This window comes from Pogona vitticeps, chromosome 2, assembly GCF_051106095.1.
Source record: "Pogona vitticeps strain Pit_001003342236 chromosome 2, PviZW2.1, whole genome shotgun sequence".
Lineage (NCBI taxonomy): Eukaryota > Metazoa > Chordata > Lepidosauria > Squamata > Agamidae > Pogona > Pogona vitticeps.
In genome coordinates, this window is record NC_135784.1 from 21,624,700 (window position 1) to 21,637,948 (window position 13,249).

Consider the following 13,249-nt stretch of genomic DNA (forward strand, 5'->3'; position numbering starts at 1 on the left):
CCTAGGTAAAGAACACACAGAGGCGAGTCTCATTTTGCTTCACGACGGGAAAGGGCAACTGCCTCTTCTCTGGTCCGCCATTCCACTGAAATGGTGGCTTTTCGGGGTGTGTCACGGAAAATCAAGAGAAGAGGCTTCACATGACAAAAAAATCCACCAAGGATGCTAGCAGTGTTTCACAGGAAAGAGCCCTTTCTGGGCTCCTTTGAGCAAGTGGCCAAAACGTACGAGCCACGGATAAAGAGTGCCAGCACTGCATGGAGAAGGACAGCAAGCATTTCAAGCGAGAGCCAGGGAGAATTATGGGAAAGTGAAGGCTGCCATCTTGTCAGCAGATGCATTGAGACTAGAAATGCAATGCCAGTACTTGGGGCCTTTCCCCTACAAAGAGGAAGGGACCATAGAAAAATTCATTGCCTACTCAAAGAGCGTTGGTATCACAGTCAGAAGCCGGAGAAGCCAAAAGATGCACCATAGACCATTGGGTGCAATGCTGTCATCAAGGGTTTTTTTTTTTTTTTTGTGGCTGCCGAAACTGGGTACCATTTTAAATATCCAGCCTCATCTAGAGTACTGTGTCCAGTTCTGGACACTGCACTTTCAGGAGGATGTCAACAAACTGGAATGATTTCAGAAGAGGACAACATGGATGATCAGGGGACTGGAAGCCAATCCCTGGGAAGAAAGACTGAAAGAACTGGGCATGTTTAGCTTTGAGAAAAGGAGACTGAGGGGTGATAGGATAGCCCTTTTCAAATATCTGAAAGGCTGTCATAGAGAGGAGGGGCAGGATCTGTTCTCAATCATCCCAGAGTGCAGGAAACGCAACAATGGGCTCAAGTTAAAGGAAGCCAGATTTCGGCTGAATATCAGGAAAAATTTCCTGTTAGAGCAGTATGACAGTGGAACCAGTTACCTCGGCAGTTGGGGAGTGCTTCAACACTGGAGGCATTCAAGAAAAACTTAGATAATCACCTGGCTGATATGCTTGGATGGCATTCCTGCCTTGAGCAGAGGGTTGGACTTGATGGCCTTGTAGGGCCCTTCCAACTTCACCTTTCTATGATTAAAAACAGTGACAAGGAAAATGCATGTATCCAAAACAAATTTACTCATAAATAGTATTTTCACCTCATACCGTGTTTAGGATCACAGCCCAAACTAGCACACTGACTACAAATTACGTGAATATTAATTAATATTACTGCATGTAAAATGCAACATTCCAGGCAAAATGATCCCAGAATATCAATGTTCTCCATGCTACTTTTGATGCTTCTTTCTCTTTTTAATTCCCGTCCTCTGACCCCCCAGGACTTCTTTAGATGCCGAGCAAATATTCTCCTCAAAAAGCTTTTTAGACACTCTGGGCTATAATCTCTATGGCTATGATTTCTCCACAGCATTTTCTGAGGAATCTGCCACTTATCTGCTCTGAGGGATGCATTCCCTAAACTGAGAACCTGTTTTTTAGTACATGTCGGCTCTTCACATATTTATTCCAACTTAATCCTTCCCCATGTTCTGGGCATTCTCGACACTATGAATCTTCTGATGCCTCTTGACCTGTTGACTGCGACAGAAACTTTTCCCACATTCAGGACATTTGTATGGCTTCTCTCCACTATGAGTTTTCTGATGGCTCTTCCAGTAGTCTCTGTGGGTGAAGCTTTTCCCACACTGAGAACATTTGTATGGTTTCTCTCCTGTGTGAATTCTTTGGTGAATTTTCAAATATCCCCCCTGAGTGAAAAACTTCCCACAATAGGAACATTCAAAGGGTTTCTCTCCAGTGTGAATCCTCTCGTGGTTCTTTAGATATTCACTCCGACTGAAGCTTCTCTCACACGAATGACATTTATACGGCTTCTCTCCAGTATGAACGATCCGATGGCTCTTGAGGTGTTCGTTCCGGCTGAAGCTTTTCCCACAATCGGGACACTTGTATGGATTCTCCTCCATGTGAATTCTCTGATGGGTCTTTAGATACGATTTCTGACTGAAGCATTTCCCACACTGAGAACATTTGTAGGCTTTTCCCTCTGTGTGTGCCCGCTGATGAATCTTCAAATACCCTCCCTGGGTGAAGCATTTTCCACAATGAGAACATCTGTATGGCTTCACTCCGGTATGACTTCTCTTAGATCTAGTTATTTCTTCTCTAAAACTCATGTACATTTTATTTTCTCCAATTACAGTTCTTTGCTGTTCATCTGAATGGGAATTTGGGATGACAGCAACTGTCACATCTTCTCTGATCTCACAACATTCAGCTTCCCCATTGATTGCCTGCTTCCCCAGTTCTTCTTGGGAGTGAAATCTCGCTTTGTTTATCTCAGCGGTCTCTGTCACATTCACTTGGCTTATCTGTGGGGCTGCCCTCTGCATATCCTCCACCTCGTTTCCTCCACAGTGAGAATTCTCTGTCTTGATCTGACCTCCTTTCTCATCACCTACGGAGACAGAGGGAAGAATTTTGCCCATGGGCTAAAGATGTGTGAAAAAATAAAATACAATTATTTTATCCTTATTTGTCAGGCTTATCTTTCTAAGACATTTCAGTCTCCCTCTATCATGAACCCCCTTCTTTTATTTGGGAACATGATTTTAAACATGGGGTTCCGCTTCCTGATTGAGCATGATCATCAGTTAAGCCAAGCAGCTTCCATCCTTCAATAAAGGATTAAAAAACATTCCCCTGTAATAGTGTTGAAATTTTACTTTTTAAGTTTCAAAGGTAAAGGTAAAGGTTCCCCTTGACAATTTTTTTGTCCAGTCGTGTTCGACTCTAGGGGCGGTGCTCATCCCCGTTTCCAAGCCGTAGAGCCAGCGTTTTGTCCGAAGACAATCTTCCGTGGTCACATGGCCAGTGCGACTTAGACACGGAATGCTGTTACCAATCTACTTGCCTTTGCATGCTTTCGAACCACTAGGTTGGCGGGAGCTGGGACAAGTGACGGGTGGTCATTCTATCGCATGGAGTTTCAAAAAGAGGAAGAAATGCACCTTTCTGTCAGGTGCTAACGAAGGGGGTGAGGTTTTCTATTTAACTCTCCCTTTTCCATGAGAAGTCTACTGATGGCAGCTTGTGATGAAATTTCACTGTGCCAGAAGGCTTAAGGAGCCTTGTGGTATCAGTGGTTAAACTGCAATACTGCAGCCAAGACTCTGTTTATGATCTGAGTTCAATCCTGATGGGCTCAGGTAGCCCCCCCCCCCAGGTTGACTCAGTCTTCCATCATTCTGTAAACTGAGTACCAGCTTGCTGGGGAATGGGGCAAAGAGTACCTGCACATTAAATTTAAATGCTATGGGGCAGTCTATAAGCAGTGTATTTTGCTTTGCTATTTGCTTTGAATGTCTAAACAGTTGAAAAAGGGAAAGGAAAGGTTTGGAAGCGAAAGATAATTCAACCCATATGATGCTCAAGCCTCCCTAAGGAGCATATGGCATTCAGGCAGGGAGTTCCACAGGCCACAAATCTACCACTTTATGCTGAGGCAAGTCCTCAACCTTCAGGAGTTCACAACATCTGTGCCTTGAACAAGCCTGACCCTTAAAGAACACTTTACTCAGTACTTTGCAAGTACTTCAACATGGGCCGTGTGATTCCTTAGAACTCACAACAGCTTGTTTAAATAGGACGTCTCTATGGTAGCTAATCAATGGACTTTACCCCCTCTTCTGGATTTAGCCAAACCCTATTGGTCCAAGAGACTAGTCCTCAGCAGGAATATTTATACAGTAATTATTTTTTATTAAGAAAATATAGTTTCATAGAAACAGTTTGTTTGCTTAAGCATAGCATAAAGACACGTTCAAAGGATTACCATAGTTAAACACAACAACTGCTTCCCATTAAAATAACAAACACTAAAAGCTGAGCTAAGGTGGGCTAGCCCCACCTACTCCTCTTCTTACCATGCTACATTCTTTTTTCAATCAGCTACATAACACAAAGCCATCAGGAACTTCTCTTAGGAAAAAGAGACCTTTGGGTAGAGTTGGTGGCATATAAGTTAAATACATAAATAAAATAAAATAAAATAAAATAAAATAAAATAAAATAAAATAAAATAAATAAATAAATAAATAATAAGTCCTTTCCCTCAAAATGGTCTCTCAAACATAACCCATCATCCATTTTTCTACATTCCTCGGACCTCCTTCTTCATGGCTGTAAACCAATTAACTCAAAGAGGAGTAACTGTCCACTCCACCTCCAATTATCATGGAGATGCAGGTGGGTTGTCTCCATTCCAATTAGGCAGGATTTTGTTGGGTCTTCACACTGGGGTCTCTTCGACCTTGCCTTTTATCAGGTTTCACTCTGTAGCAGCCTGACTGTAAATTAGGAAAAACAGCCTCTCAGACTTTTCCACATTCCCATGTCTTCAACTCCTTCCACTTTGGATACCTAACTGACTTCATTTTCTCTCATTCTCATTGACTACAAATCCCACTCTCCTTCAATATGACACCCCCTATCTCAATCACCAATAGTTTTACAACAAGAGGACTTGAGTTCAGCAAGGTTTCTAAGAGTGGAAGTTGCTATAGTGGTTGAAAATTTTGAAGGTTGTTCAGAGATTTGAAGTCAGGATTAAAAGAAGGGAGAGGGAGAGGAAGTGGAAGCTTTTGAACCTGAACTTGTGGGTGAAACTGCTGATCAAGCATCATCACTAATAAAACCGGGAGGTGCATTTTCTGTATCTAAAGAGCTGGTTCAAAGTGAGAAGATAGCAAAAGGAAATGCTGCATTGCTCCTTGACACAAAGAAAATGATGGAGCAGAATTCTCGGGAAGTTAAAGCACATTTAAAAGCATAAATTGAGAAATCTGTGACGGGTATTAAAGCAGAGATATACAAAGCAATATCACAAAGATGACGCAAAAGCACTGAGCTCAGAAGTTAAGCAGATGAACAGAAAAGTCAGGGTGAATACTAGACAGTTATACGTGCATGAAGTTAAATTTACTGAAACTGATAAAAAGATTGATTGATCTAGAAGACAGAGGGTGGAGGAAAAATGTCAAGCTATGAGGTTTCTCAGAAGGTGGTGAGGAGGATGAAATGAAATTCAGAGAGGAAGTCTGACAGTGGATCAATACCGTGGCCCCAAGTGTGGAAGAAGACCAGGAGAAACTGTGTAGAGTGGGATTTAAATGTGGAGCAAAGATGGCCCACAGAAACACTGTGGTCCATTTTGCTAATTTTTAGAAGAAATAAATATTTACGAAAGGGAAAAATTTGGACAGTTGCCTGAAGTGCCATAGCCAGTATACTCCAACCTTTGCTATCAAACAGTGATCTGGAGAAGAAACATGAGGCTGGTTACCACAATTTTGATGAAGAACTAGCATATTCTTGAGGGTTTCCAGTTTTCCACACCAAAAGAGATTGTAAGTAACTTAAGTAGAGGAGGGTTTAAATGCTCTCTGTGAATGGGGCCTGGTGGACGATCACCAATGGGAACAAGAGAGACCTAGACTGGAGGAACAGCTACAGTTAAATAAATAATAATAATAATAAATAATAATACAGGACAGGTCCTACTACGTCGGATGGAGATGTGAGGAGTGCAAGAGAGAGATGGAACAGAAGGAGCAGTAATTGGCCGTTTAGGCACTGCAGAGAGAGAAATCACTGAACTTTCAAGTTCCAGCAGGATGTTAATGTTTAAAGGAGATTTAAATTTGGAATTATTTGAGAAGAAACGGGGGGGGGGGGAGGTTTGAAAATAAGTGATTATTAGACTGATAATCACCAGCTCCTACATTTGTATTCTTTGAAAACGTTATTCTTCCAAGTTCTATCAACTCTCTTCTGATCTAAAAATGGCAAATGGGCTTGGCTAATCTTTATAGGATCTCTGTAGGTTCAGCATGATCAAGGTCCTTACCTAAAGGATCTATGCTCCTGGTCTCCTGCAGGACTCGCCAGAGGATGGTCTCCTGGCCCGTCTGAGAGGGACTCCGTTTGACGATTTGTAATGATGCCACACTTTCTTTGAAGGTCATCATTTCCTGAAGATATGAAGATATGACAGCCACCCCTTCCATCAGAATTTGTCACTAAATAACGAAAATTAAGGTGAAAAGCTTCACTAGGAATGTGGCGAATGGATATTTGGACTAGAGATGGGGGGGGAAAATGGGAGATAATGAGGGTCTGGCCCCATGGGGCCGGACAGTCTGCTCACCGATGCGCTAATGTCGCAGGGTCTGCGCTGCTGCCCTATCGTTTCGGAGATTGAGATTGCCAAGCCACTCTTCAACCTGGCAGAGAGGCTTGTCGTCCTGCCTCCTGCCAGGAGTGGCTCGGCGATCGTGATCTCTGGAGCAATACGGCGGCAGTGTGGAAAAGAAGTGGGTGCAGGTTGGGCACACAGGCAAGCCCGGTAAGGAATGTACTGGTACACAAAGGTACAAAACTACATAACCCTCCTGGAGGTGGGGAAATGTTCTGAAGTTATACCGCAGGCCGGGGAAATGTCCCGATCTTTACTGTGCGTCATGTGACCAGGGGAAAAAAGCAGTGAACTAAGGGGGGGGTAGAGACACAAGTAGAGAACATTTCTGTCATGTGACCAGGGCCTATGTAAATCAATCAATCAATCAATCAATCAATCAATCAATCAATCAATCAATCAATCAATCAATCAATCAATCAATCAATCAATCAATCAATCAATCAATCAATCAATCAATCAAATTTTGCCCAACCCTGCTGTACATATTCCCAGCCTCAAACATGTCCCACAGACTCGCCAGAATATCACATACCTCACTCCCACCTTCTTGAACGTCTTTTGGGCCTTCGGGAGGAAGTGACAGAACATGGCCATATTGCCCAGCTTTTTTAAAAACCTGTTCCTTTGCTTCATCCGAGTCGTCTCCTTCTGCACCCAGAGGATCAACCCCCTCCTCCTTTACCAGCCCCTGAAAATGGGAAAAAAGAATCATACTCACAGTATGGATCAGACAGGAACTAAGATGAGTGAGAGACACCTAATCATTTGAGCTGATGTTTGGAAGCAAATACATTTATTTATTTAAAATATTTATATGCCACCATTCTCCTGAAAGAATTAAGGGGGCTTAGAGGGTCAAAAGAAACAAAGTTAAAAGTTAAATAATCCATTACTGCAATATTAAAAAAGCATTAAAGATACCAAAACTCATAAATAAGAGCAATATTAAAAGCTCAAGTAAAACAACCAAATAAAATAATCTCCTTGGTAAATCAAGAATTTAGCAAGTTATTAGTTCTCGTGAGGTTATTGTGATGCTTTCTAATTGTGAACAAAATGTTGGAATTACACTTTTTCTTCATCTTAGTTGGCAGACACTCTTTAGAAATAACTGTAACTAATAATAAAATGGTGTGGGCTGGAAAATTTGTCCTTTCAGGGTTGTGCCTTACTTAGATTTAAAATGTCATTTTTGTGAGGTGATTCGTGTATGAAATTAATCTGGGAACAGTCTTTGCTAAGAGTGATCAAAGCTAGCAACTTCTAATAGAAAAAGTGCTGGTGGTTTAAACAATCTCATCCATGTTCTGCGCTCTCTCAGAGAGGGGGAATTCAATCTCAAAAACCTCACCTGCTGTTTTCCTCGTTCAGCCCCTTCCTGGCTCACGAGGAAGTCCTCCGCCAGGGCCACGGCCTGGGAACACGTGTCGGGCCCTCCTGCCCGGATCCAGCCCTGGAGGTCCGGGGGAAGGCTGGCCAGGAACTGCTCCAGGATCAGCAGCTCCAGGATCTGCTCCTTGCTGCGTCTCTCCGGCCTCAGCCACCGGTGGCAAAGCTCCTGGACTTGGCTGTGAAGCCTCCGGGGGTCTTCCACCTCCTGGCAGGAGAAGTCCCTGAAGTGCTGGCGTCTCACCTCCATCCTCAGGGCATCCCCTCGCAAGATGGCAGCCTTCACTTTCCCATAATCCTCCCTGTCTCCGGCTTCCAGGCTCTGAAAGGCCTCTTCTGCTTCCCCATGAAGTGCTGGCAGGAGCCGGGCTGCCCACTCTTCCTTTGGCCACTGGCAGGCCGTGGCCACTTGCTCGAAGGAGGCCAGGAAGGCCCTGGTATCCTCCCAGGGGTCCCTCACTGATAAGACTGGAGGGTCCCATTTTGTGTGAATAGGCTGCAGGGTCCTCAGGAACTCCTGCCACTGGGCTTCCCAGCGCTCTTGCATCCCCTGACCGGGTTCCCATTTCCCCTCTCCTGATGGTCCCCATCCTGGCCGCTTTCTCGTCTCTTCTGGCTGAACCCCGCCAGCAACTTCTCTCGTTTCTTCTTCCTGTTCTGGGCGTGGAGGCGCTTCCTCTTTCATCGCTTCTTCTCTCTTCAGTCTACGTCTCCTGTCTAGAATTCAATAATAATAATAATAATAATAATAATAATAATAATAATAATAATAATAATAATAATAATAATAATAATAATAATAATAATAATAATAATAATGATGATGATGATGAAATGGTAGACCTGGAAGGAACTTATGGACCTTTGAGTCCAACCCTTGTCAATGAAGCACCGTGGGGAATTGAACTCCCAACTTCTGGCTCCACAGCTAGAGACCTAAGCCACTGAGCTATCCAGCAAGGGCCAGTAATGGTACTTCACAAAGGTGGATTCCAAGCGAATATGGGTATGAATCAGAAAAGTGGTAATTCGTTTTGACTTATTCATCCAAGTCAACAAATCACGAATTCACAAATATTTTCTGACGAATCAACAATTCATCAATTCACTTCTGACTTTAAAACCCTATAAAATGGCCTCCTGAGCATCTAGATACACCGACTGAAGATTGGACTACATACATATGCATCCTTCAGTCTCGAGAGACTACGGTAACATGCTCTGAATCGAGGAGTGTCCTCTCCAGAGCATAGGGGAGAAAGTGCAACTACAGGTTAGTTTTTGTTATGAAACATCCTGCGGAAGACCATTGTGGACACCCCATGTCTGGCGAAAACCTCCAGCCGATTCCCCCTCTCCACGTCGCTGAAATGGTCCAATGGAAAGGCAAGAGCCAATACAACTGGTTCCAGCAATGTCGCAGGAGTTGGCAGAATGTCACAGATATCCAGATTATACACCCACAAATTGTGTCCCCCAGGAAAGTGTCCTTTAGCCACTGGTTTGGGGAAACCCTAACCCTTCAGCAAATTTAGAGAGATTGTAGAGGAGAGTCAGAGGAAGCTTTCCCTGCCATGTTGGTGGCTCTGGGAGCCTGGGGGTGGGGGGGGGGGGAGGCCTGTTCTGTAGCCAAACAAATCATGGAATCCAAAATGGCTAAAAATGGTTTGATTCCCTATTTGTCAAACAGATTGGCCTCAAAAATATTTTTTTTTCCGTCCAATTGAAGAACTCGTTGTGCACATCATTAAGGGGGGGTTTGGATGACACACTGCAAGGCTAACAGCAGTGGGTGATGGTTTTGAGGAGTGGGGACCTCACCTAGAGATGGTGGGGCAAGGGCTGCGCCCCCCCCCAATGCCGCCCTTGGGGCTGAAGAGACGGGGGGGGGGCTATAAGGCTGGAAGCCCTTGGTTTATTAAAAAAGAAAATAGTTTTGTGACACCTTGAAGACTAAGGGTTTTGTTTAGTGTGTGAACCTTTTGGATTTAACTGTGGTTTAAATTTGTTTATTTAAGTTAGATTCAGTGCGTTTTCTCTGTTTTCTATGAAGGGTGGAATGATTTCTGGTGCCCAGGAATAACCCCGGATCGGAGGTCGGGAGGGGATGGGGGGGTTCGGAAGAGGGCGGTGGCTACTTGGGGCACCTCTGCGGGTCCCCCCCCTTTTTTTGCAAGAGGGAAACTGAGGCCCAGAGGCTCACCCCCGGCCCGCCCTCTACACAGGATGGGCAGCCCCGCCAGCCCGCCCTGCTCCGGCCGCTGCGACCGACACCCAAGCGCCACCACCGGGCTCCCAAACAAACCCCTACCGGAAGCGCCGAGGAAGCCGGTGGGGGGATGGCAGCTGGCCCGCTTCCTCTGCTCCCGGGAGGAGGCGGATGCTCACGGCTCGGTCCGGGGGAAGGGAGGGATGGCGAACCAGGCTGGATCCGTGACGCTCCGGGCGAACTCTCCCTGTTGGACGACGGGCTGCAAGGAGGACGGGGAGGGAGAATCAGCAGCTCATCTCCCCTCGGCTTCCTGCTCCTCCTCCTCCTCCTTTTCTTATTCCTCCTTGGGAGGCGGAGATGCGTGTTCGGAGCCTTGCAGAAAGGGGGCGGTCGTGGGAACCCTCCTTTGCGGGTTCGCCATTCAGCCACCGAGGAAGATGGAGAGAAAAGCCAGGAAAAGGGATCGGTTCTAGTTATCTCTCCCGGATTGAGACCATTATACATCGCCTCCCCCCCCCCACCCCCGGCCAGGGATGCTCAGTGATTCACACAACCATATTCCCCTGTTAAGGTTCCCTTGACTTAAGAGTTACAGCGTTGCAGCCCTACTTCTCAATGTCCTGGACTTTCAGACCCAACTAAAGAGCTTTTGAACGCACCTGTCCTGCAACCACTGAAAACCCAAAAAATTCCTTCCAAATTGGCCACCTTGGCTTTTCTACTCCTATCCCCATTTGCCAGTGGAAAATAAGGTTTGTAAACTCTTTGGGGCAGAAACTCGCTGTAACCGAAAGTGAATGTCTGTAAAGCTCTCCATTTCACTGCAATACAGTAGTCCACTAGTAGCGCATTTAACCTAAAAATGCAGTTGACTGACTTGTGTATCTACCATCCCAAAGAGAAATGGATAACAGCATATTAATTCTGCTGTAATTTTCTATCAATTTTTTTTTTTTTGGTGGACAAATGTTAAAGTGTGTGTTTTTGTTTCCTACCACCAGTTTGGGGGAGCCCATGTATAAGTCTTAAAGATTAAATAAATAAAAGTAATAATTCCAGGGTTCCAGTTCTCTAAAACTAAAAAGGATCATCATTACTTCATCATTACTTACTGAGTTGATGAAAATGTGAAAAAATAAAAGGAAGATTTTCTCATATGGGATAGGAACAGCACCTACCATTCAAATACTGGGGGAAAAACAGATCCTTTGGGTTGTGATTCTGACAGGGATTATCCCATGTCACAACACTGACAGTAAGGAAGCAGAGATTCTGGAAATTTACTCCTTCTTCATCAGTCAGCCACTTCTTACCCAAACACAAAACAATTGTGTTTTTCAAGAAGTGTAAATGGTAGGAAGCAGAAGAGGGTATCCTGTAGACCAGCGATGGCGAATCTATGGTATGTGTGCCACAGCTGGCACGCAGAGCCCTCTCTGTGGACCTGCGAGCAATAAATCGCCATCGATAAATGCTTATGAGTCCTCTGATCCTGGATTTCGGCACTCCCCTCTGCAGCGGATGGGTGCAATGGCTGCCGTCTAGCCCGACTAGGGATTGGAGGACAGTAAGTATTTATCTGCTCCTGCGGGGGGGGGGGGGGGACACCAAGCATTTAACCCTTGCCGTGCAGGGGCAGTTGTTTTTTTTCTTAACTAAAACCTCAGTGGCTGTTGTACGAGGTTTTTCGGGCTGCTTGGCCATGTTCCAAAACACGGCCAAACAGCCCGAAAAACCTACAACCATCTGATCCCGGCTGTGAAAGCCTTGGATAATACATTAAAACCTCAGTGTTCAGGTTTAATTGCAGTGTTGGCACTTGGAAATAAGTAAGTTGGTTTTGGGTTGCCGTTTGGGCGCTCGGGCTCAAAAAGGTTTGCCATCACTGCTGTAGTCCATCTTGACTGTTGACATTGGTGTTGTCGACATCCCAGGCTTCTTTCTGCTATGTAAAGCTTGGCATCCTTTTTTCCTGTGGGCTACACGGGCACCAGTATTGGGCCATTTCCCCTGTGTTTTGAGTTGTGGATTTAATTAGATTAGGCATCCTTCGGTCTCGAGAGACTATAGTATCATGCTTTGCATGGAGGATTTGGAACAGTGTCTAGTGCGGCTGAGGAGGCCAATTCGAGAGGGACAATCCCTTCCACGCTGAAGACATATACAATCTGTACCCCATCTAGCTCCCTGATTTTGCTGCTTTTGTGACTGCCTCCTTGCCTTGGCCTGCTGGACAAGAGTCTCTTCAAATTGGGAGAGGCCATGATGCAAGAGAGTTGTGGATACAGAAGCATAATATGCCACATTCCTAACCAGAATTTTTTAAAAATTAAAAAATTAAATTGAATTCTCTGGATTTTTAGAATGGAGGTTTAAGTATACATAGATCAAAAACAAATTCTGACAGAAAATTAGAATGACCCAATGCTAGAGGATCCCAGAAGATGGTTGCTGGGAGAGGACAGAAGCAAGAACCACTGGGATGTGGCTGTAGTTCCCCTCTGCCAAAATATTTTGAAGGACTGTTTTGGACTTAGTGAAATGGTGAAGCAAAGGTGTGAGTAGGTGATACAGTGGAGAAAAATAGATACAGTGGAGAAAAATTTCATCTCTTAGGCCATGCTCACTCCACAGAATGCAAACTAGAAAGATCTATTTCAGTTTCCCAACCCTTTCCTTAGGGCAAGTAACCTGAGGAAGAAAATCTGAGGACCAAAAGCTCTATGGGCGTGTTGTGTGCAGAAAAGGAAGGGGTTGGAGTTAGCAAAGAATGTCACTGGAAACCAAGATCAAAATCATCCATACTATGTGGAAAAATGACAGAGAAAAATCAACTCATTTGAAGTGTGGTATTGGAGGAGAGCCTTACAGATACAATAGGCAGCCTGAAAGGAACACCGCATTTTTGAAAGCCTTTTTCTTAAGACAACAGTATACTGACCAGATAGGTAGAAAGGTTGAAACTATGACAGGATATAGGCACCAAAGCTCTGATAACATCGAGTAATACCATCCTCAGCCACAAAGTAAAAAACAGTTTAATTTCACAGTTTAAACAAATGAGCTTCTGATTATTTGTTCTTTTAAAAATATTTTTAAAAATATTTTTACAACCAGACACACAAAATCCCTTTGCCAGCTCCAATGCCTATTTGGCTAGGAAGGAGTTAAAAAGTTCTCCTCCTGAGAGCTAACTGAGTCCTAATTGACAAGGTCAACAGTTCAGATTGCCCAAGACCTGGAGCTCATTTCCGATTGGTAGCCTTGTGTCAGAAAATCTGAAAAAATGTTTTTGAAAGCACTTAGGGCTGGGAGAAAGACAACTGCTCTGTGCTTTAGTAAGGTGGAAATACATTTAATATGTCATACTAAAATTATATGCTAATTCCATAAT

At 44.4% G+C, this 13,249-nt stretch overlaps 1 protein-coding gene across 1 annotated transcript; it reads right to left on the minus strand.

Annotated features, from left to right (window-relative positions):
- Window positions 1–1,088: 1,088 nt before the first annotated feature.
- Window positions 1,089–10,211, minus strand: LOC110091334 (uncharacterized). The gene is made up of 5 exons (XM_020815413.3): window positions 9,955–10,211; window positions 7,606–8,360; window positions 6,787–6,942; window positions 5,904–6,027; window positions 1,089–2,453 (listed from the first exon to the last, which is right to left on the minus strand). Exons 2-5 carry the CDS (start codon window positions 8,326–8,328, stop codon window positions 1,507–1,509), a joined length of 1,950 nt encoding a protein of 649 aa, XP_020671072.3. The 5' UTR covers window positions 8,329–8,360; window positions 9,955–10,211; the 3' UTR covers window positions 1,089–1,506.
- Between the last annotated feature and the right edge of the window lie 3,038 nt (window positions 10,212–13,249).

Excerpts from the sequence above, each read along its gene's own strand:
- LOC110091334 (XM_020815413.3), bottom strand. The coding sequence starts at position 8,328 with ATGAAAGAGGAAGCGCCTCCACGCCCAGAACAGGAAGAAGAAACGAGA. Across the intron at positions 6,943-7,605 it reads CTGAACGAGGAAAACAGCAG|GGGCTGGTAAAGGAGGAGGG; the intron begins GTGAGGTTTTTG and ends TCCCATTTTCAG. Across the intron at positions 2,454-5,903 it reads CAGGAGCATAGATCCTTTAG|GTGATGAGAAAGGAGGTCAG; the intron begins GTAAGGACCTTG and ends CTGTCTCCGTAG.